Source organism: Oncorhynchus nerka, linkage group LG25, assembly GCF_034236695.1.
Source record: "Oncorhynchus nerka isolate Pitt River linkage group LG25, Oner_Uvic_2.0, whole genome shotgun sequence".
Classification (NCBI taxonomy): Eukaryota; Metazoa; Chordata; class Actinopteri; order Salmoniformes; family Salmonidae; genus Oncorhynchus; species Oncorhynchus nerka.
Window position 1 is genome coordinate 18,015,560 of NC_088420.1, and position 25,923 is coordinate 18,041,482.

The window sequence follows — 25,923 nt, forward strand, 5'->3', positions numbered from 1 at the left end:
ACAGCCACCAGACTATGATCAGCTGAAATTATAAAGTAACAGAAAAGGTTATATGCCTACATGATAGGTACATCTCACAGACATCATTAGGCAACACTCAGCCTTATTAGACAACTAAACAAGATTTACAAACTAGCCAAAAGCATGCCATTAACAACAATTGTATCTTCCACACCCACATTTACCCAAATGGCTAGTTTATTTAAAGACCCTCTTCCGTAATCCTTGTCGTTTGTCCAAGACTTCATCATGATTTAATCTCTGGCTAACACCGGCGGCACCTGCACCTGCATGCCGCCCGAGGGCTTCAGCCTTGTGTCTTCCTCATGTCCTAACTAACTAACTGGATTAATTACTGGAACCCACTGGGCACACCACATCATTTAAACGTGGAATTTGGGTAATTTTTGGTTGAGACGTTGATCAATGAGATTTCAACCTTTATCCGCCCACTTCAAAAAATAAGCCAGAAGTTTCCCAATGCATTATCACTATGCTTTGAACCATCTGAAAAGCACAACCAAATTCCAATCTTTGTTACGCTTTCAACCATTTAAAAGCAAAACAAAGTTCAAATGGGAATACAATGTCAGACATTTTTATATTTATACAATAACGTCATGTGTTATCTCTGTGCTTCATCTAATAGCAGAACCAAATGACCTGGATTGCAGTTGAGATTACATTAAAAGTACATGGTGCAAGTGATCAATGCAGTTCGAGATTCTGTACAGATTAGTATAGCAATTGTGAAGACCTCCACTGACCTGTGGCCTTTCATGCCATCTTGAACATGCACACTTTCTATGATTACATAAGACAAAAATAGTTACAGTAACTTCAAAATGTGGCCATGGATGTGTTACTCATTTTATAATAAATGCTGTTACAGTAGTTTGTAAGATAGCCTTAACTTTAGACTAATTACTGTATTACTAAAGTAATATTGAATTGTTTGGTTGACAAAGCAACCAAGTATCTGGTTATAATAGCTAATATTTGGTTGAGATGGAGACGTGAATCCAACATATTAATTATTAATTTGAAGATTACATTTGATGTCAACCAAATCTTTGAACCCTAGGACTTTATGTATTGTCGATTTTTAGTTGAACGCCTGTTTGAATTGAAACAACAGCTGTTGATGACTTCGCAAAAACTATATAGGCCTGACAAAAATATAAATGCAACATGCAACGATTTCTAAGATTTTACAGAGTTACAGTTCATATAAGGAAATCAGTCAATTTAAATAAATTCATTAGACCCTAATCTATGGATTGCACATGACAGTGAATATAGATATGCACCTCAAATCAAATCAAATATATTTATATAGCCCTTCGTACATCAGCTGATATCTCAAAGTGCTGTACAGAAACCCAGCCTAAAACCCCAAACAGCAAGCAATGCAGGTGTAGAAGCACGGTGGCTAGGAAAAACTCCCTAGAAAGGCCAAAACCTAGGAAGAAACCTAGAGAGGAACCAGGCTATGTGGGGTGGCCAGTCCTCTTCTGGCTGTGCCGGGTGGAGATTATAACAACATGGCCAAGATGTTCAAATGTTCATAAATGACCAGCATGGTCGAATAATAATAAGGCAGAACAGTTGAAACTGGAGCAGCAGCACAGTCAGGTGGACTGGGGACAGCAAGGAGTCATCATGTCAGGTAGTCCTGGGGCACGGTCCTAGGGCTCAGGTCCTCTGAGAGAGAGAAAGAAAGAGAGAATTAGAGAGAGCATATGTGGGGTGGCCAGTCCTCTTCTGGCTGTGCCGGGTGGAGATTATAACAGAACATGGCCAAGATGTTCAAATGTTCATAAATGACCAGCATGGTCGAATAATAGTAAGGCAGAACAGTTGAAACTGGAGCAGCAGCATGGCCAGGTGGACTGGGGACAGCAAGGAGTCATCATGTCAGGTAGTCCTGGGACATGGTCCTAGGGCTCAGGTCAGTTGAAACTGGAGCAGCAGCATGGCCAGGTGGACTGGGGACAGCAAGGAGTCATCATGTCAGGTAGTCCTGGGGCATGGTCCTAGGGCTCAGGTCCTCCGGGAGAGAGAAAGAAAGAGAGAAGGAGAGAATTAGAGAACGCACACTTAGATTCCCACAGGACACCGAATAGGACAGGAGAGGTACTCCAGATATAACAAACTGACCCTAGCCCCCCGACACATAAACTACTGCAGCATAAATACTGGAGGCTGAGACAGGAGGGGTCAGGAGACACCGTGGCCCCATCCGAGGACACCCCCGGACAGGGCCAAACAGGAAGGATATAACCCCACCCACTTTGCCAAAGCACAGCCCCCACACCACTAGAGGGATATCTTCAACCACCAACTTACCATCCTGAGACAAGGCTGAGTATAGCCCACAAAGATCTCCGCCACGGCACAACCCAAGGGGGGGGCAACCCAGACAGGATGACCACAACAGTGAATCAACCCACTCAGGTGACGCACCCCCTCCAGGGACGGCATGAGAGAGCCCCAGTAAGCCAGTGACTCAGCCCCTGTAATAGGGTTAGAGGCAGAGAATCCCAGTGGAAAGAGGGGAACCGGCCAGGCAGAGACAGCAAGGGTGGTTCGTTGCTCCAGAGCCTTTACGTTCACCTTCCCACTCCTGGGCCAGACTACACTCAATCATATGACCCACTGAAGAGATGAGTCTTCAGTAAAGACTTAAAGGTTGAGACCGAGTTTGCGTCTCTGACATGGGTAGGCAGACCTTTCCATAAAAATGGAGCTCTATAGGAGAAAGCCCTGCCTCCAGCTGTTTGCTTAGAAATTCTAGGGACAATTAGGAGGCCTGCGTCTTGTGACCGTAGCGTACGTGTAGGTATGTACGGCAGGACCAAATCAGAGAGATAGGTAGGAGCAAGCCCATGTAATGCTTTGTAGGTTAGCAGTAAAACCTTGAAATCAGCCCTTGCTTTGACAGGAAGCCAGTGTAGAGAGGCTAGCACTGGAGTAATATGATCAAATTTTTTGGTTCTAGTCAGGATTCTAGCAGCCGTATTTAGCACTAACTGAAGTTTATTTAGTGCTTTATCCGGGTAGCCGGAAAGTAGAGCATTGCAGTAGTCTAACCTAGAAGTGACAAAAGCATGGATACATTTTTCTGCATCATTTTTGGACAGAAAGTTTCTGATTTTTGCAATGTTACGTAGATGGAAAAAAGCTGTCCTTGAAATGGTCTTGATATGTTCTTCAAAAGAGAGATCAGGGTCCAGAGTAACGCAGAGGTCCTTCACAGTTTTATTTGAGACGACTGTACAACCATTAAGATTAATTGTCAGATTCAACAGAAGATCTCTTTGTTTCTTGGGACCTAGAACAAGCATCTCTGTTTTGTCCGAGTTTAATAGAAAGTGTGCAGCCATCCACTTCCTTATGTCTGAAACACATGCTTCTAGCGAGGGCAATTTTGGGGCTTCACCATGTTTCATTGAAATGTACAGCTGTGTGTCATCCGCATAGCAGTGAAAGTTAACATTATGTTTTCGAATAACATCCCCAAGAGGTAAAATATATAGTGAAAACAATAGTGGTCCTAAAACGGAACCTTGAGGAACACCGAAATTTACAGTTGATTTGTCAGAGGACAAACCATTCACAAAGACAAACTGATATCTTTCCGACAGATAAGATCTAAACCAGGCCAGAACATGTCCGTGTAGACCAATTTGGGTTTCCAATCTCTCCAAAAGAATGTGGTGATCGACCTGTAGGTCCCAGATACCTTAAAAAGGTAGGGGCGTGGATCAGAAAACCAGTCAATATCTGGTGTGATCACCATTTGCCTCATGCAGTGCGACACATCTCCTTCGAGTATAGTCGATCAGGTTGTTAATTGTGGCCTGTGGAATGTTGTCCCACTCCTCTTCAATGGCTGTGCGAAGTTGCTGGATATTGGCAGGAACTGGAATACGCTGTTGTACACGGTGATCCAGAGCATCCCAAACATGCTTAAATTTGTGACATGTCTGATGAGTATGCAGGCCATGTAAGAACTGGGACATTTTCAGCTTCCAGGAATTGTGTACAGATCCTTACAACATGAGTCCAGGCATTATCATGCTGAAACTTGAGGTGATGGCGGCAGATGAATGGCACAACAATGCGCCTCAGGATCTCGTCACGGTATCTCTGTGCATTAAAATTGCCATCGATAAAACTGTACAAAATTTGTTTTGAAAAAGACATAACTAAGTCCATGGATATATTGTGTTAAATGTGCATTTCACACTTAAGACCTGGATACACCAGTCCAGGGCAGGAGCAATGTAGTGCCAGCAGTGAGATGGAGGAAAGGCAAAACAATTCATTCAAATACTTTTTCAAGGGGCTAAACACACGGATACAATGTAGTTTTAATATACATTCAGAAATTAAAAGATCTGAGTTTGAGAAATCCAAACTATTCTTTTGAGGTATGTAGTATTTTTTAACTAGGCTAGTCAGTTAAGAACAAATTCTTATTTTCAATGGCAGCCTAATAACAGTGGGTTAACTAACCTTGTTCAGGGGCAGAACAACAGATTTTTACCTTGTCAGCTCTGGGATTCAATCTTGCAACCTTTCGGTTACTAGTCCAACATTCTAACCACTAGGCTACCTGTTGCTCCACAGCATGGGGTTATAGTTGTGTTCCTTGTTCATAGCTTATGCCTGCCCATACCATAACCCCACCGCCACCATGGGGCACTCTGTTCACAACGTCAGCAAACTGCTCGTCCACGTGACGCCATCTGCCCGGTCCAATTGAAACTGGGACTCATCCGTAAAGAGCACACTTCTCCAGCTTCCCTGAGACGGTTTCTGACAGTTTGTGCAGAAATTCTTTGGTTGTGCAAACCCACAGTTTCATCAGCTGTCCGGGTGGCTGGTCTCAGGCGATCCTGCAGGTGAAGAAGCCGGATGTGGAGGTCCTGGGCTGGTGTGGTTACACGTGGTCTGCTGTTGTGAGGCCGATTGGACATACTGACAAATTCTCTAAAACGACATATGGTAGAGAAATTAACATTCAATGAAAACAAATGTGTGTAACCAGGCATTTAAACACATTTGTGCACCAAATTTGAGATAAATAAACTCTTGTGCATATAGACAATTTCTGGGATAGTTTATTTCAGCTCATGAAACATGGGACCTACACTTTACATTTTGCGTTGATATTTCTTGTTCAGTATAGTATCGTTGACTATATTCGACGTATAAAGTATGGTTACATTTAATTTGCTCTGCTAAATCAATCCTTCGGTATGACTTCGATAGAACCAGATATAAAGAGGTCTCTCAAAAATAATTCTCAAGATAGCACATTGGTAGTAGTCAGTAAACAATATCAATGCTAAGCAGGGCTGGTTTTAGTTAAAACCCTGGATGGGAGACCAAATGGATAGCTGTAGATAGATCAACTATCCAGTAGGAGGTGCTGCCCAGCCTATTATTTTTTCTCTCTGATAGTGGATATAACGATGACGATCTGACATTGTTCAAAGGTACAAATTCTATACAAGGTTGAAAATTGGTTCCCATGATGACATAATCTTGTAGTTGAAATTTCACCCTCAAAACAGTTTACGTTGACTTTTTTTCAAATGAAATGTATTTTACATGTAGATTCCATGTCTAAATATGTTGACAAATGACGTTGAAACAATGTTGATTCATTCAGTTTGTGACCAGTGGGAAGGAACTCAAGTCCATGTTGATGTTGCATTTTATAGCAAAATATAAATAGACCAGAAATCACTTAAAATCAACAACAAAAATATGTTTATCAAAATATGTACAATAAATTAATCTGAAGAAACAATGTTATTCCTAAAGTAATATGTTGCTAGGATTAAGGGAGGAATGGTATGTTAGTTTGCTTATGTGTTGGCAGACGAAATGGTTGGTGTCTCTGTAGATGATAAATTAAATATTTTATTTAAGGCAACACTACATTTTGTTTTTTGAAAGTCTATGAATATTAATAAAGTGGGCTCATATACAAAGATAATCAGAAGAGGTGTTTTGAATTTTACAGCATTTCTCCCTGTACTTTATTGCATTTAGAGATGGTTGAAACTGCCACTAAATGTTAGGTACATTAAAAGGAAGATTTAGTTGAGTTAAATATGAGTTCATTGCAATTGACCCAGAATGTACAATATCACCATACAATACTTCCTATGCTTGTCAAACAAATCAACAACGCACATAGACTACAACTCCCAATAAAGTTGTTCAAAATGGATGAAGTTATAAACTCATGGATCATGATGAGAAACAGTTCAGTAGAGAACAATAATAAATGAAATAAAAACATCCAGGGAATCCAGTTGATGTTGGATGAGCCAAGTTAATAGCCATAGTCAATACCACATAAGATGGTAGTGGTAGAATGGGGCAATTCCTAACTCATCACTGTTAAAAAATATATTTAAAAAAATATTTGTGGAAAACACTGATTTGACCTTTGCAAGTGTCACCATCAAAGTGGAACAAAATGTTCAGTCACATAAAGTTAAGTCACAAAAAAAGGAGTAGATGACAGCAGTTTAATACTGTTTCATGGCAGAGGTGGGGGAAAAGTGCTCCAAAAATGTCCAGCATTTGAGGTTAGCGTGTTCCCAGGTGTTAAACTTGACAGATATTGTAGTATATAGTGGGGCTCTCGTTGACTGTGTCTTCCATCACCTCATAACAACAGTCTTGCTTGTGCAAAGGCAACTCGGTCAGTGGCATGCCATTCTGCATGTCGTGCAAGTTGTGTTTGTTCTGTGTGCCGTATGAAGGCTGAGACTGGGAAGGAACACACACACACACACACACACACACACACACACACACTGATCAGTATCTCTGTGATAAGTGACAAAAACTGTTCAGATGTTCAGAGGTCTATATTCACATGACATATTGCTTTAATATTGGTTTTCTTGTAACCCTGGCCAGCACACACATTACATTAATCTAAGACCTCAGTAATTATTTTTGTGCAGGGTCTCTTATACCTCACATTAAAACAGTTTTACAGAAACTCAGGACTATAGGTGGATGATATGATATGGTTGCAGCTAGACAGTGACAGCTGCCTACCTTGCAAGTACCACCGCGAGGAAAGTCTTTCCGACATAAGTGGCCGATGATTCCTGCTGCCAGGGCGTCTCCAAGCACGTTGATCATGGTTCGGAATCGGTCCCTGAAAAGACAGGGAATACAAAAGCTCCAGAGATCAGCCTCCACTCCAACCACAAACATTGTCTCCGAATGCACCAAAATACTTCCCCATAACAACCAGTCTCTCCTATGCCATGAAGTTAGTAAACAATTTAAGGTTTCCCTTGACAACCATTCTAAATCATTGTCAGCCGTTTAAGTCACTATTAACTACATGTGTAGCATATGTTCTAATATGCTGTAGGCCTACTGTAGATATTGAATATTACTAATTTATGTCATAGTGAACTTACAGCACCCAGTCGATGGCCACTATAAGGGTGATGTCATCAGGCGGCAGACCCACTGATGTCAGGACAATGACCATGGTAACGAGGCCAGCCTGGGGAATCCCAGCAGCACCTATGCTGGCAGCTGTAGCTGTTATACTGTTAGAGACCAAAACAATCAATTACAAAGCTAAGAAGGTGCATTACAATACTATTCTGCCATGGTAACACTGATATGAGCAATACCTTTTGACAGCCTTATTGCTTGTAAGGATTTTTTATTAAATCAAACACAGTGATTGAATCTCATCATGAAAATAATGATATTTACTCAGTACAGCGATAATGCACATTCACATGTACTAATATCAGGAGGAATGTTACTTTTTGTCACACCGGTTATAATCTCAGCACCCAGGACCAAGGCTGTCATGGCAGACTACACCGGGTGCTTACTGCTTTTGAGTTTGGACTCAAAGTTTCACCCTGCAGATGCAATGGTAGCTTTATGATTTGAAACCCAATACATACCCAGTGGTGTAAAGTAGTTAAGTAAAAATACTTTCAAGTACTACTTAAGTAGTGTTTTTGTTATCTGTACTTTACTATCTATATTTTTAACAACTTACTTTTACTTCACTAGGTTCCTAAAAAAAATAATGTACTTTTTACTCCATACACTTTCTTTTTACACCCAAAAGTACTCATTTTGAATGCTTAGCAGGACATGAAAATGGTCCAATTCACACACTTATGAAGAAAACATCCCTGGTCATCCCTACTAACTGATCTGGCAGATTCACTAAACACAAATGCTTGGTTTGTAAATTATGTCTGAGTGTTGGAGTGTGCCCCAAGCTATCCGTAAATAAATAAATTAAACAAGAAGATGGTGTCATCTGGCTTGCTTAATATAAGGAACTTAAAATTATTTATACCTTCACTTTTGATACTAAAGTACATTTTAGCAAGTACATTTACTTTTGATATATTTAAATATATTTAAAACCAAATACTTTTAGACTTTTATTCAAGTAGTATTTTACTAGGTGACTCACTTTTACGTGACTAATTTACTATTAAGGTATCTTTACTTTTACTCAAGTACGACAATTGGGTACTTTCTCCACCACTGTACATACCTAATGGTGACCAGCTGGCCAAAGTCCAGCTCATAATCGTTGACCTGGGCAATAAAGATGGCCGCCACGGCCTCATAAAGAGCCGTTCCGTCCATGTTGATGGTGGCCCCCACAGGCAGCACAAAGCGTGCTATCTGCCGATCCACATTGCAGTTCTCCAGCAAGCACTTCATAGTGATGGGTAGAGTGGCAGAACTTGAGAGAGAGAGAGAGAGAGATCGTTGACTAAGGGGCTTCTACCATTATGAACTGATATCCTCTGGATAGAATATTGTCAGTTTTCCTCCTTTTCGCATCCTTCTGTTTGCACTCCTTACTTACAACAATTGCAACACTGAGCTTTAAAGCTATTTAAAGTTCATTTTTAAACATACTTTTTGACATTTAAGTTATTATCTTAATACATTTCTGTCCTTCTCTTGAAACTCACCATACTGGGGATCAATTGCAACATGATACAGATGAATTTGCCTACGGTAAAGGTTTTGTAGTGTTTGACACTGATCAATCAAACTCACCATTACAATGGCGGCAGGGTAGCCTAGTGGTTAGAGCGTTGGACTAGTGAGTTCAAACCCCTGAGCTGACAAGGTACAAATCTGTCGTTCTGCCCCTGAACAGGCAGTTAACCCACTGTTCCCAGGCCGTCATTGAAAATAAGAATGTGTTCTTAACTGACTTGCCTGGTTAAAAAAATAATAATAAAGGAACATTTTTCACGCATTCAGGTCAATCCTCTGACAGTTTTATTCACATCTGGTCCTGGAGGGCCACAGTGCATTTGTCCCTGCCCAACACTAGACTTCAGTGAGCGTTTTTTCGACTGTTGTTCTGGCATATTATATTTTAGCTGGGGGAACACCGAAGTTTGGAGCCAAAGTCTACGCCCCTTCGTCTGTGATTGGTCAACAGTAAGGATTTTTCAATAAAGTCTTAGCTGTCATTCAACCAGAGACGATTCGTTTTCCTGCACATTTTTTGTTTTGAAAAATACTGCACCAAGCAGTATAGTTAGATGTGAAACGACGCAACTAAGATCTCTGCAAAAACGCCAAAATAAATGACAGATTTCTTGAGTTATCTTAGATTCATTCGGACTATTCTGAGGAAATGCATACTAGCTACGGCATCTCAAAATGGACAAACAGTACTATTGTCGCTTTTTTCTTATTTTTCAAGTGAAGGTCTTTTAAGGGAATATGCGAGCACACAGGTTTGGTTCAGCGCCAGCCAAATTGAAGCATGCTGATGCCTTAACACACCTGATGAATCAGGTGTTATGGAACTTTGTTGAATGGGGGGGCAGTTACTTTTCTATTCAGGGGGTGAGCTGAAATTCAATTCCTCATAAAAAGCAAAGCTCAATTTCCAATTCAACATGAGTTGAATGCCAATTAATTTCATGCTGAACTAACTGAATTAAGAAAGGAAATGACCCCAACCCTGGTTGCATACTGCAGACCTTCAGGACAATGAACATAATTGTTCGATGAGAAAAATGGGCTCAGAGAGACAACTGCTTACCTTGAGGAGGTGGCCAGGGCTATGACCAAGGCTTGTAGCAGGCCTCTGATATAAGTGAAGGGGTTTTTCTGAGTCAGGACAAGGTAGAAGAAGGGGAGGAGGATGAGGCCGTGAACAAACAGCCCGGCCAGAACAGTGATGGTGTACCAGCCCAGCTTCTTCCCAAGATTAGATGGGTCCTGCATGTCCAGGATTTTTCCAGCTACGAGGAATATGATCCCAAATGGAAAATACCTGAAAGAAAAAGGAAGAACGAATGACCTACTCTATATATACAACTGTGTTTCACACCTTCAAAGACTGTCTGTACTAGGTGAAATGTCAATGTGTTTTTCCTAATGAGCAGTTTCCACCCAGTGGAATAGAATAAAACTAAATAAATTGTTATTTTCTATTACATTATGTATTGTGAAAACTAGACAACTACTTTATTCATAAAAAATCGTAAGAAGAAAATTGCTGTGTTGTGCCACCTGAGTTGATTCAAGGCCAAGAGTCATTCAAGGCTTTGAGGTAAATCCTATTAGCAATTGAACTTCTATGGTAAGGCCGTTTGAACAATTTGGCCAGGCCGTTTGAGGTAAACCTGAGCTGCATGGGTGGTGCCAAAGTTCCCTGGGATTAGTCACTGTTGACCCTGAGCACAGAGTGTGCTACTCCTGGTCGACTAATCCTCGGCATGTGCAGTTCACTGCTGGGTGGAGCGAGTCAAGATGATTGCCTAACGTCTCCACCACATCTTGACCACAAGACGATGACCACGTTCTCACCACATGCCCGTGTACAGGCCGTAGCCTCAGAAAGTAACACGGAACACACATCTGGGTAGCAGACTGTTTCTTTAGATCCCACTAGTTTGAATGTTCATGGGTTATGCTGTTCATAGCAGAAAGCCAAAAGGCTAGGTTGCCATCAAATGCAACAGACTTATGATATTTCTTGGGTAATTTAGCAGATGCTTGTATCCAAAGTGACAGTTTATAGTGACACACATTCAGTATACAGTGTACAGTATTCAGTATACAGTGTACAGTATTCAGTATACAGTGTGGGAATCACACCCACAAACCTGGTGTTGCCGGTACCATCCTCTAACCCACTGAGCCAGTAAATTAGAACCTTTATAATTTAAACTAATGATAAATATGGTAACGGACACAGATGCTGGTACTTATAAAGCTGGTACCCCACTTACCAAACAGCAGTGTTGGTGATTTTCATGACACATTCGTTGACGCACTGACACACGTTGACTAGTGGTGCTCCTCTTTCGCCCATTTTCCCCAGCAACAGCCCTGAAGGAACAAAATGAAAAATATATATATCTGGCTCTATCTTCTCAGTCTAGTCGAGATGGATAGATATAATATTGATACTAGAGGGATAGACAGCTGCAGATGTATAATGTAAACAGACTTAATATAAACAGAAAAAAGAAGGAAACAGAAAAGACTGACCTTCAGAATACAGTCAGTTGTGGAAAAAGTATCCAATTGTCATACTTGAGTGAAAGTAAACATACCTTAATAGAAAATGACTCAAGTAAAAGTAAAAGTCACCGAGTAAAATACTACTTGAGTAAAAGTCTAAACGTTTTGATATACTTAACTATCAAAATAAAATGTAATTGCTAAAATATACTTAACTGCAAAAAAATGTGGCAAAGAAATGTACTTTATGTCTACAATACTAAGTGGTATGTTTGGAGCATATCCAACACATCCCTGAGTACCACTCCTCATATTTTCAAGCATGGTGATAGCTGCTTCATGTTATGGTTATTATTGTCATGAGTAAGGACAAGGGAGTTTTTTAGGATAAAAATAAATGAAATAGAGCTAAGCACAGGCAAAATCCTAGAGAAAAACCTGTTTCAGTCTGCATTCTAACAAAATTAACCTTTCAGCAGGACAATAACCTAAAACACAAGGCCACATATACACTGGAGTTGGTTACCAAGATTACATTGAATGTTCCTGAGTGGCCTAGTTACAGTTTTGACTTAAATTGTCTTGAAAATCTATGGCAAGACTTGAAAATGGCTTACTAGCTATGATTAACAACCAACTTGACAGAGCTTGAAGAATATTTTAAAAGAATAATGGGCAGATATTATACAATTCAGGTGTGCAAAGCTCTTAGAGACTTACCCAGAAAGACACAGAGCTGTAATCACTGCCAATGGTGATTCTAACATGCATTGACTCAAGGGTGTGAATACTGATGTAAATAAGATATTTCTGTATTTAATTTTCAATAAATTTGCAAAAAAAATTCTAATAACATGTTTTCACTTTGTCATTATGGGGTATTGTGTGCAGATGGGTGTAGATGGGTGAGAGAAAAAAAGCTATTTAATTCATTTTGAACTCAGGCTGTAACAAAACAACGTGGAATAAACCAAGGGGAATGAATCATTTCTAAAGGCACAGCAAATCGCTTCAGATTCCTTATATTAAGCAAACCATTTACGGATAGCCAGGGGCACCCTGCAATAAATCATGTGTTTAGTGAGTCCACCAGATCAGAGGCAGTAGGGATGACCAGGGATGTTCTCTTGATAAGTGAGCATATTGGACCATTTTCCTGTCCTGCAAATCATTCAAAATGTAACGAGTACCTTTGAGTGTCAGGGAAAATGTATGGAGTAAAAGGTACATAATTTTCTTTAGGAATGTGGTGAAGTAAAAGTAAAAGTTGTCAAAAATATAAATAGTACAGTAAAGTAGTATTTTAAAGTATTTTTACTTAAGTACTTTACACCACTGCTGGTCTTACCCATAGTGGCAGAGAAGATGACGATCCCCAGCACATTCATCTGTTGGCTGTTGCCAGGTCTGGTCTTGTAGTGGATCTCAGGGGGTGGAGTGAGCTCCAGGGACACCGTCCGACCACTGGGGTCACTTTCATCAGGTATGGCGTACACAAAGTTGGGCTGCACTGTGACCCTGGAGACTTTCAGGATAGGAACCAGATCTGTTTTGTACTGGAACAATAAGAACATTGCAGATGAGTAAGGCAATATAAACTACAATACCCATCAGCTGTAGGGATTTGTTAATCACAACCAATGGAACATCTGACTTATTAGGAACAATGGTAAATGTATCATTGGTCTAGTGTTACTCACCTGCTGAAATGTTGCCTCAATAAGATTGGAAGGAACCATATTCCTGTAAAAATATAATATGTTATAATTTAGCATGTTGATATGTTGGTGTATGCATTAAGGGTGAAACACGTGGTCATTCATTAATGATCAGTGTCAGTAAGGTGTAATCAATACAGCACAAGAGAGAGTCATAATACGTTATAATTATTCCAACTTGATGATTATGATTATCACAAATAGCATCCTTTTGAATTGTTACAGGAAGTTGTGAACCATACAAAGGAAAGTGGTCCCCTGCACTCTGAGAATTGATCTGGTGTATTCTACAGAATGTATATATTCAGTGATGAATACACATTTTGAGATATGTCTGCATAAAATATTTGATGTGTTTAAAGTATTTGCATGGGCCAAACAAGTAATTTGATGTATTTGCAAAGAAAGTAAGAACTTGTGAAGTGTCTCAGTTGTGAACACAATAGAGGCCATTTCCCCCCTATGTTATAAGGCCCCATACAGTATGTTATAGGCCCCCCACAGTATGTTATAGGCCCCCTACAGGCCATCACTGTAAATAAGAATTTGTTCTTAACTGACTTGCCTAGTTAAATAAAAATGTAAATTAATTTGATCAGTTTAACTCGGGCTCTCCTCTCTTCCGGGCTTTCCTTAACTTATTAATTAGATAAAGTGGGCAGACCACTCCCATGAGGGCCCTTAAAAAGAGGGAGGTACGATCAGACAGACATGAGCCAGACTCTCTCCTGACGTGTGCTGGCGAAGAGATCCTCCACCGAGATCATTGTATCCCCACCGTTCATGATTGAGTTCATCTGTAAATCATCCCTTATGGATGACTAAAAATACGCTAATCACCCCTGTGATTTAACTGGATTGTGAGACAGTCATTGCTACTGCACAGGACTACGCAAGCATTGACAACAATCGGTAGTAGCATGCATGTTAGGCCTGTATCTAGTACCAGAGATGGGACCAAGTCACAATTTGGACGTCTTAAGCAAGTCTCAAGTCTTAATATTTGAGTCTCGAGTCAATTCCCAAGTAATAATGGGCAAGTCTCAAGTAAAATTCCAAGTTCCACGGCTCAGGTCAAGTCACTAATTTGGGGTTTAGAGTCCTCAAGTCACTGTGTTTTATGCCAATTTCAATGCAGTTGCAATACATCAGTGATTTTGGACCCACATGTTTTACAAACTGCATCCCTTTCCCCCCCACTACCACAGTCTTTGAAACTGAATGCAACCATTTTTGGGACTGATGATGCCCTGATGCAGAGGTTGCCCCACAGGTCCCAGCGTGGTGGGGCAAATTGTTTCCCCTGGGGCCTGGAGATTTTCCTAATCTGGTAACCTAACCAGGTATAAATTAGGACCCTATAGGGTCTGACAGTGATTAATTAGTAGTTGTAAAAAGGTATTTTTATGGGAGTGGGACCAGATTAACATTTACAGCAAATTAAAGGAGCAATTAGGGTTAAGTGCCTTGCTCAAGGGCACACTGACAGATTTTCACCTAGTCAGCTCAGGGATGTGAACCATTGACCTTTCGGTTACTGGCCCAACGCTCTTAACCACTAGGTTACCTGCCACCTACTCACCTAGGTATACAGATACAGTATTTTCTAAACAGGACACATGGTTTTAAATTAATTCTGGAAAAACTCCTGGCCCCAGGGAGGATGAAAACCCTGTCAAACTGCAGCAACCTTTTTATTTAACATTTACTTATAGAACATTTTATTTTAAAAATGTCCTTCCCTTTACATCAGACTGATAAATCGTCTCGTTTTCTTTCCATACAGTTTAGGTGTAGGGTGCTGTGAAGAGTTATTGCTTGTGTATGTTGGGAGTGATGTGTTATCACGTTCGCTAGTAAATAAATACTGGAGGACAATGGGGCTGTGCGCGTTAGATTACATAGTTTGTGTCTGGCCTGCGCAACCGGTGATTTAAGTGACTCTGAGTGTTCAAGACACAGAACAGAAAGCATATAACCTGCAGCACTCCGTTATAAAGGAGTCATGACGTGGCCCTCTTTGGCCCTACTTCCCCCTCTCTTTCTCGCCTACACCCAGGCTGCTGTTATCTCAGGTCGTAAATTCCCGGAGGAGACTCTCTTCCTCATGGCCAGACAGTATATAGAGAGAGAAGGTTTCACATGAGAACAAAGGAACCTCTTCTCCAGCATAGAACTTGAGAAGTGAATAATGTACATGTTTTGGAGAAGGTGTACACGGTCGGGGAAGAATCCAGCTACGACTGATCCATTGCGTTTAATGTTTCTGAAACTCATGAGAGACAATACAGCACATTACCATAACTCTGTTTATACAAGAGTCTCAGTTATGAGGCTTGCATCTAATTGTTGTATAAAATGAATGAGTAATGATGAAACTATTTGTGAAATTATGTCATTTGATTTTAAACTGTTTAATGCAAGGGAACCCAATTCCCTTTAAAGTTAAGTAAGTCATTGGACCGCCCCATGAGCACAGACATTGATCTGGCGTCATGGGACAGCCTTTTTCTGCTCTTCCGAATATAACCCCCACCTTGGGGATTTATCTTCAAGACCAATTTACCTCGATAATCATGAGAGGGCTAAGGTTTCAGACCAGTACCTCATCACAGAGGGAGTTAAGGTTTGAGTTGATTGTTGAATCTTTTAACCATAGCACGTGGTTAAACTCTGAAACTATCGATCCGACAGAATAAGAACTACTCTTAGATACTAATTACTAGTCTGCAGCTAGAAATTGTGTACCCGTGAATGCGAAGGCCGACAACTGCCGAAACATCTATCTATAACAACATTGCTGAATGTTACTCTGAACTATCCATTATAACCACGGCAGAGAGAGAGATGGTGGACAAACTCTCCAACAGAAACAAACTTTCCAAAAGAGATCAAGACGATATACACTGAGCTTAAATATATATATTGATTGCAATTATTCCCGAACGAGTGAGCGTTCATGTGCAAAGGATTAGCATTTCAATTGTTATAATTATCAACTTTGTAGTGTCTTTTATCTTTCGCGCCCTTCTCAGTCCCTTTGTCTACCAAGCCGCCATACCGGTTTAGCCCACTAGGGCGCATCTCATATCATTTCCTTGTAACCATATTTACTCTGTTTGTGTGTGCATTTCTGTGAATTAGTTAGTTAATAAATAAATTATTGAGACAATTGATGTATGGATGACTCATAGTGAAGACTGGGTTCGTGCAGATAACCAGCAATTTACGACGTTTGGAATGAGACTAACGTGAGGTAAAGAATAATTCATTCATTAGAAGACTAATTGATCAGATGTTAAAATATCTGAAAAGTTGTATTAGGAATATTTTTGTAATCTGAATATTTTCCTTGGTGCCCCAACTTCCTAGTTAATTACATTTACATGATTAAAGTAGTTTAATCACGTAATAATAATTACAGAGAATTTATTTGATAAAAATAAGTATTCAGTTTAATGATGCCAAAGACACGACAAAGGACATATAGGATAATATAGTGCGTGAGATGACAAAATTCAAGTCGATATCGAGTGGCAAGTGTTTTTTCTTTTTGCAAAGTCAAGTCTCAAGTTGCAACATTTGCTAGAGGACAAGTTTTCATCATATCAAATCAAATTGGTCACATACCCATATTTAGCAGATGTTATTGCTGGTGTAGCGAAACGCTTGTGTTCCTTGCTCCAACAGTGAAGTAGTATCTAACAATTCACATATTTATTTATTTGTATGTTTTATCAATTTAATTATTGCCAGAAGTAGTCATTTGGACTGGAATGTCTATTTATGCTCTTCATTTGAGGGGAGAAAAACATATGGATTAACACCCAAATATTAGAGATGACTTTATTAAGACATAGGCTTGACACGTTAGCATGTCTTGTATTACATTAAAAGCCAATATGCAGCTCCCTATTTTTTGCCATTTAAAAACATACAACGCCCAATGTGATTGGGACTGATATTAGATAGGAGTTTGATGTGAGATTCTGGTAATTGATTGTTGTTAGACTGGATATATAGGCTGTTTTGAAACTACAGATACTAGTTTGTGTGAGAATGCTAGTTTCTGTGAGACAGGTAAAGGTTGTAACTAGACTGAGTCCAGTATTTAATCAACTGTAGACAGTGGATTCCCAGTTAGCAAACGTGTGTTTGATTTGCACAGAAAGAAGTCCTATGAAGGGAGTGGACACTTGATATGGAAATTGGCGGTCTGGTTGTGGGTGCTGGATGACTTCTCAGCCTGATTTGTCATCAGCACTGAAGTGTCATGCTACAGGACTGAGAGTCCCTAAATCTAGTGCCAGGAGTCTATAATTGTACCGTGAGCCAGCTTGATGTTCAAGTAGACCCCCTGGACAGGACACTAGTCGATCGCAGGACCTTACCCCCAATCAATCTCCTTAATGCTGAGTGCCAAACAGAGACGCATCGGGTCCCATTTTTAGAGTCCTGACTCAGCCAGTGATAAAACTCCCAACCTTCCAATCTCAGAGCGGAGACACTAACCACAAGGCCGCTGTGTTGGTCCCTACATTGTAAGTATTGTATATGGGCAATTCCACGCTAACGGAATTGTGCTGACACTAATATTTTTCACTTAATATATATGCATCATAAAAACCATTGATTTCAAAGTTGAACAAACCATACAACTCTATGCACAAGGACTACTTTTTACAATTTACAAAGAAATGTTTACAAAAACACATTTACTGGAAGAACTGTGCAGATGCGAAGTTTGGAAACAGTAAAATCTCCCTGTGTTTTTTATGTGATCACATTTTCCAAAAATGTAAATATCTGCTCTGAATTAAGAATGAGGTGTCAGCTATGACATGGCTATGACATGGCTATGACATGGCACCTTGACTATGAAAAACAATATTTTGGTTATTGAACTAGAGTAAATGAGGTGGATTTATAACCGGTAACAGAATTGTGTCAAAGGAATTTCATCATGGGTCCCTGATCTGTGCTACACAGAAATGCATAATAATGAACTATGAATGCCATTCTCTTCAAGGTGATGTATTCTAAATAGGTACATAAAGATGAGGATATTGCATATTTTTATTTTATTCTATACCCTGGCTATTATTTTAATAAGCTCTGCCACCAAACAAGACCAAATTTGGTTGGCCCGGATCTGAACCAATCATAGACGTCTAGGTTTTACAAGTTTGGACAGTACAGTACAGTACAGTACAACATAGAACATAGTTCAGTACATTACAGTAGAGTTCAGTACAGTAGAGTATATACAAGTAGAGTATAGTTCAGTACAGTAGAGTTCAGTACAGTATAGTAAAGAAGAGTAGAGTATAGTACATTATAGTGTACTCAACTCTACTCCACTCTATTCTACACTACTGTACTGTACTACACTTTTCTTTAGTGTACAGTAGTGTGCTCTACTGTAATGTACTGTACTGGGATGTCCGAATTTGTGAAACATAGACGTCTATGACTGGTTCGGATTTGGTCCGGTCAGTAAGAGCCGGGAGAGGTGACATTAATTGGAGCGAGAGAGAGAGAGAGGAGGGGTTGTCCAGACTTTTGGTTTGACCACCAGATGACAGAAAGAGAGAGAAAACAGTTGAACATCAGCTGAACATAACAGTATGCCAGTGGAAGGGAAGACAATAGCAGGTGACCCAACTGGGGTTTGTAACTACCATGATTTCCCATTGTAGCTAATTAAATTGCAGCAATTCATATTTTTCTGAAATTCCATTACCGATTTGGTAACAGAATTTCGATTTTGAATCACTGTTCCTAGGCCATCATTGAAAATAAGAATTTTTTCTTAACTGACTTGCCTAGTTAAATAAAGGTTAAATATATATATATTTTTAAATGTAATAATTCATAAATAAAATGGATAAAAAACATAACTAGTTAATATGTCTACCTTGACCTGTTACTTCTGTGAACTTTCATTATCCTCCTCATGAGGGAGAGAAATTAGAAAACATCTTCAAGATATGTGGGTTTTTGGTAACATAATTTCAAGGCACAAGGCAAAAAATGATCCTAAACTTAATATAAATGTTGATATTAGTTGGCAGGGGTATTTACTTTTGATGTATTTCTAATACCTTGAGACGTTTTCTGTTAGGATGTTTTCTAAGACCCTTTTACCATCATAAAAAAAATATATATATATACTCTTAGCTTTCATTTGACACCCAAATTGACATGCTCCTATGATCTTCACATGTTGGTGCTTATGTTTCCTTTAACATGAAAATGACCATATTGTTTGTCCCTAGACTGAAAGTATTGTTGTAGATATTGGTTGTCCATAAAATATAGGTATTTTGTAATATTGCTTGTCCCAGCACCTAGGCCCTAGACGTATATTGATTGCTGTAGATATTGCCCCCCCCAAGTAAACCCCATTTTTAAAAAAAGAGTCTAAAATCACCAGTAATTCACAAAAAAATAAGTAATTTAGGAAAGAGACACACACTACATGAGTATGTACAAAAGTATGTGGACACCTACTTGTCGAACATCTCATTCCTAAATGATGGGCATTAATATGGAGTTGGCCACCCCTTTGCTGCTATAACAGCCTCCACTCTTCTGGGAAGGCTTACCACCAGATGGTGGAACAATGCTGCAGGGACTTGCTTCTATTCAGCCACAAGAGCATTAGTGAGGTTGGGCAGTGATGTTGGGTGATTAGGCCTGGCTCGCAGTCAGCGTTCCAATTCATCCCAAAGGTTTTCAATGGGGTTGAGGTCAGGGCTCCGTGCAGGCCAGTCAAGGTCTTCCACACCGATCTTGACAAACCATTTTTTTATGGACCTCACTTTCTGCACTGGGGCATTGCATGCTGAAACAGGAAAGGGCCTTCCCCAGACTGTTGCCACAAAGTTAGAATCACAGAATCATCTAGAATGTCATTGTATAATGTAGCATTAAGATTTCCCTTCACTGGAACTAAGGGACCTAACCCGACCCATGAAAAACAGCCCCAGACCATTATTCCTCCCCCACCGAACTTTATAGTTGTCGCTATGCATTGGGGCAAATAGCGTTCTCCTGGCATCCACCAAACCTAGACTAGGCCGTCGGACTGCCAGATGGTGAAGCATGATTCATCACTCCGGAGACCGTGTTTCCACTGCTCCAGAGTCTAATGGGGGCGAGCTTTACACCCCTCTAGCTGACCGTTGGCATTGCGCTAGGTGATCTTAGGCTTGTGTGCGTGCGGCTGCTCGGCCATGGAAACCCATTTCATGAAGCTCCCGACCAACAGTTCTTGTGCTGACGTTGCTTCCAGAGGCAGTTTGGAACTCGGTAGTGAGTATTGCAACTGAGGACAGTCAATTTTTACACACTATATGCTTTGAGCTTATGTGACCTACCACTTCGCGGCTGGGCCATCGTTGCTCCTAAATGTTTGTCCTTCACAATAACAGCACTTACAGTTGACCGGGGCAGCTCTAGCAGGGCAGAAATATACACCTGTCAGCAACGGGTGTGGCTGGAATGGCCGAATCCACAAATTTGAAGGGGTGTCCACATGTTTTTGACCATGGAGTGTATGTGATCGTGTCTCAATGTAATCAAGCTATGAAATTATTGTTATTTTAGAATAAAATACATTTTTGGGCTTAGTTGTGGTCAATTTGCAGTGTACAAATTATTATAATTATGTTCCAGTCCCCTGACCATCCTCTCTGACAAAAATCAACCCACGGCTGAATCTAGTTGCCTACCCCTGCCTTAGACAGTGTTGATTGTTTGTAGATATTGCTTGTCGAGCTTCAGGTTTATCTTCATTGGTCACTCACCTGATGAGATCTAGCAAGGCATCAGCAGAAGTCATGACTGGCCCTCCTCCTAGCCTGATGCTGTCCATCTCAGTGCCCACCCCAGGCTTGATGATGATCACCAGCAGGATACCCACCACCACCGCAATGAAGGTGGTCCACAGGTAGTAAGTCACAGTGAGAACACCCACACGACAACAGGATTTGGGCTCCATGGATGACAGGCCTGACATTAAACTGTAAAAGGGAAAAGAGAGAGAGCATCAAATAATGGAAATATACAATAAAAAATGTCCCAATAATTGCTCTGGTGCCTAAATTTGTACTCAAATATGGTTCCAATCTACTGACCTGTTAAATGAAGCTACGGAGAATGACTAGGAGTGTGGACCTAAGCGAGATCTAATTCAAATTTCTAATGAAGTGGGGACCCCGTTTCAAATGTTTGTTGTAAGTACTACTACTTCTTATACCATTGGACAGGTGTGATATAACTGGAACCAGTCATGTTATGTAGACAATATGGAATCTATTGACATTTGGTTTCCAAAAATTACCATTCTGTAGGGGGTAAGCTACTTTCATTGGGTGTAGTGTGATAACAGCAGCAAAATTACCATTCTGTAGGGGGTAAGCTACTTTCATTGGGTGTAGTGTGATAACAGCAGCAAAATTACCATTCTGTAGGGGGTAAGCTACTTTCATTGGGTGTAGTGTGATAACAGCAGCAAAATTAGTCAACATCCCTTGTCCAGTTATGCAATTTTCTCAAAAGCATTTTAAAAGTCACTTTTGAGGCTGAATATCTTTTGTGTTGAGTGAACATCAAATATTTGTATTCCGCTGTTGCTGATGAAATATAAAACCATATTATGGGACAGAGGCTGACATCACAGATGTTTACCTGGATGTGATGAGGGGGAGGATAAGCATTTTGAGCATTCTCATGAGAAGCTCTCCAGGGAACGAGAAATATATCTTAGCCTGGAGAGGAAATCAGAAGAAACATAAGTTACATAAAAACAATTATTATACATTATAAGTAGACATGAACCCCTCCAAAGCAGTGGCAGCTGGTGACTTAATTTGAGGAAAAGGATGCATCTTCAAACATATTAAAAAACTTAAGAAACCCAAGCAGTGTTCCTGACTTCAAACTCTTTCCACAGGAGACCCTTTTCAAAGGTTGGACAGATATTTTTGTTTCAAGTATTCCTTTCCAATAGGAAAAAGTTCCCATCAGCACACACTTGGGTGAATCTCAAATGCCGTTTGCTTTTCAGAGTCACCCCTTGTGAAAAGGTTGTTCTTGGTTTTCAAATTAGTACAAAAAAAAGTGGAATAATCTTGGTTGATTCGATCAGGTTCATAGGAATAGAATCTTTATAATTTACATTAGTCATTGATCAAATATAAAATCGATGTGGTTTCAAATGTTTGGATGGCGTTGATACTGTAGGTCTCAGAGCCATAGATGACTTGCTGTAGGTGACAGGGTTGGGGTGAATTTAATTTAAATTCAGAAAGTATACATTGAAGAGAATTGAAATGGAATTGACCACAACCCTGATGAGTGACACAGTTCTTAGTTGTAACACGCACAGTAATTCCCTCCAGTTAAACCTTTGCTCACTTTTAAACATCAGCCATGGGTCACACGTCACCTGTGATTATCGAGCACACTTAAGGCCATGTTTGCTTTGGCAAGCCAATTCTCAGTCTGAGATCAAATAATCCCCTCTCCTCTCCTGACACGACTGAGCTTGGATTGACCTGTTCTGAACATCGGTTTTCTTTCATCTTTCACGTACAAGTGAACTGGAAGGGCGTGATAATGTGGGCAGATGATACATTTCCTTCCTAAACGTATGAGTCCCAAAAGATGGCCTATAACCATCTAGGTATCTCCTGTTGCTTTCCAAGAATATGCTGCAATTCCTTTTCTGAAGCCATTCATCGATTCACCATCTATGGTCTAGATGACAATTTCTTCCTCCACAAAATGCATTGAGACTGCTACATGTGCGTCAACGGAGTGCTTTCCTCTCAGAAACATTTTGCTTAGTAGAGGTCATTATCTCCTTCCCAACAACCACTTTTTTCAATCAAGAGGATGAATGCAGGCTGCTCTTATAGCTGTGCACTGGCTCGCTGTTCCTATAACAACTGTAACACACAACACTTTACAGGGTTCCATTCCCATCCTTTGCTGATAGTGTTGTGCACTTGAAGCTTCTCTCAATGGTTCATTAGGTCTGGCTGCTGATGATATCCTTTGGCTTTCTACAACCCAACAACGAAATGCTCCAGTGCATCAAGGCAATGCAAACAGGAGCTCTGTAGGCGTTTAAGTGGAACGCCGTCACGAAAAGAGGGCGAGGTGGTCAAACAGAAAAGTGCCCAATGTATAAAACATTAAGAACACCTACTCTTTCCATGACATAGACTGACCAGGTGAATCCAGGTGAAAGCTATGATCCCTTATTGATGTCACTTGTTAAATCCATTTTAAATCAGTGAAGATGAAGGGGAGGAGACCTGGTTAAAGAAGCATTTTTAAGCCTTGAGACAATTGAGACATGGATTGTGTATGTGTGCCATTCAGAGGGTGAATGGGCAAGACTTAAGTGCCTTTGAACAGGATATGGTAGTAGGTGCTAGGTACACCGGTTTGTGTCAAGAACTGCAACGCTGATGGGTTTTTCACACTCAAGTTTCCTGTGTGTATCAAGAATCGTCCACCATCCAAAGGACATCCAGTCAACCTGACACAACAGTTGGAAGCATTGGGTTCAACATGCACCAGCATCCCTGTAGAACGCTTTTGACACCTTGTAGAGTCCATACCCCAACAAATTCAGGCTGTTCTGAGGGGAGGGCAACTCAATATTAGGAAGGTGTTCTTAATATTTTGTACACTCAGTGTATGTATGCACTGCTAAGAGACTTTCAAACCAAGAGACATATGGACCTGGAAGGCTGGCACATCAAATAATCAAACAGAATTTGCACATGCATCTGACTGTGATAACGAGCAACTTACCTGGGTAGAGAGATGGCTCCCTCTTAACACAGCCCCCAGGACACAGCCCGTCAACACGGCAAAAACCGAGAGCGTCAGCAAGCCGTTGCGCTTCACGTAGCCCCTTAACCACTGTTTCAAGTCATCAACAAAAGCCCCATGGAGAAATCTATTGACACGTTGGTACATGGTTTCTCCTCTTGGAGAATATGAGCTATTGTTGGAGCGCGTCTCCTCGCGTTCAGTGGGCAGTAGTAGCTCCTCCATAGTTCCAAGTCCTTCACTGGGAAGACCGTCAAATTCTTCTGGAGTGGGGCGATTCTGAGGAACCACATAGCCTACATGGGGATTAAGCCATCATTGCTGTGTAGAGTAAACACCTGCCAGCCACAGCCTAGTCAGGGAGAATTAGCGGGACTAAGAGGCTTAAAAGTGTGTAATAAAATCTAACAATTCTCTCTTGTTAGGCGTCTGCCATGATTATGTACTTCTTCATTGTTGATGTCTTGTCATCTCAAGCAATCATCACATTTATAAAGCTCTTTTGACATCAGCAGAACTCAAAGAGCAAGCAGAAGTGGAAGCAGAAGCACAGTGGCCAGGAAAAACTCCCTAGAGGCCTAGAGAAAAGCCTAGAGGAACAAAGCTAAGAACATAAGGTCCATCCTCTTCTAGGTGTAACAGGCAATCTGCAACAACCTTGCTTTTCGCAGGACCTTTAACTTTCTTGGACACGTTATAGGCTACTGAGGGCATAGCTGTGGGAAGTAGGGGTGCTGAGGATGCTGCAGCACCCCCTGAAAAATAGAATAATACAAAATATATATTTTTAAATGATTAAATAACAAAGTATTAGCTGACTAATATGGCCGCCTGTAGGCCAATTTTTTTTCCAGCATTGCACAATTAAATTATACATTCAGAAACGTTTGCATTCGCATCCTTGATTATTTTTTAAAATGTGCTTTCAAATTGAATTTATGAACTGAGATTAAATGAATCCCAATTCAACTGATCCCATCTCGAACATCTAAGAATCAGTAGATGAATCCCCATTAAGGTCAATCTTATAAAGTTTGATCGTCATTGTGATCTAGATAACAAAACAAAGGGATGGCTGCAATCCAATCAAATCCTAACCCCGCACAGGCTATATAAGATGCGTAGGTGGAAAGGTGAGCCAACAGTTAAGCAATGGTTAATGCAACTAGTTTGAGAGGCTTGGGAAGAGGTTGTGCCACATTTTGACCTAGATGTGTGTGCCAAAAGGTCTTCAATTAATTCAAGATCTTCTTAATGTGCCACTGAATGTATTTTCTGTGGATTTACATTTAACTATTGACGTACTCTTTGCTACATAATAATTAACGTATTATAACATTCCATTAACATATAACAACCTAAGCATTTTGGTATACTTTTGTCCAGCACAGGACAGCAGTAATATTTCCTGTTGCCACGAAAAGGTTTCTGATCTATACGGACCCATTTGCATTGAGTTATGAGGGCCGGAGCTAACATCTCATGGATACCTAGCATGGTCCTGGAGTCAGTGAATGATGATTTGCTGTCTTTCTGGGTATTAATATGGTGAGGTGAATTTGTAATTAGGTTGAATTCCCCCTATACCCTTGGTTTTTATATCCCATCATGTTTGAGAATGTGAAACATATTTATTACAGTAGTAGATTTGAATCACTGTTGACTGTTCCCATGGTTCATTTACTTTGATAAGAATTATTTTGGTAGGGGAATACTCAGAACCTTCAGTAATACCCACTCAGTAATTAGCTAGAAGTTTAACTTTTAACATGCTGAACAGGGCATTGAGTCAAAACCATGTCTACTCTGA

At 40.4% G+C, this 25,923-nt stretch overlaps 1 protein-coding gene across 1 annotated transcript; it reads right to left on the reverse strand.

Annotated features, from left to right (window-relative positions):
• Positions 1–5,111: 5,111 nt before the first annotated feature.
• On the reverse strand, positions 5,112–24,391 carry LOC115109112 (excitatory amino acid transporter 5-like). Its single transcript, XM_029633712.2, has 11 exons — positions 24,093–24,391; positions 21,954–22,033; positions 21,071–21,286; positions 13,242–13,284; positions 12,890–13,097; positions 11,307–11,406; positions 10,112–10,345; positions 8,588–8,782; positions 7,470–7,604; positions 7,096–7,198; positions 5,112–6,798 (listed from the first exon to the last, which is right to left on the reverse strand). The coding sequence occupies exons 1-11, from the start codon at positions 24,336–24,338 to the stop codon at positions 6,634–6,636; spliced, it is 1,725 nt and encodes a 574-aa protein (XP_029489572.1). The 5' UTR covers positions 24,339–24,391; the 3' UTR covers positions 5,112–6,633.
• Between the last annotated feature and the right edge of the window lie 1,532 nt (positions 24,392–25,923).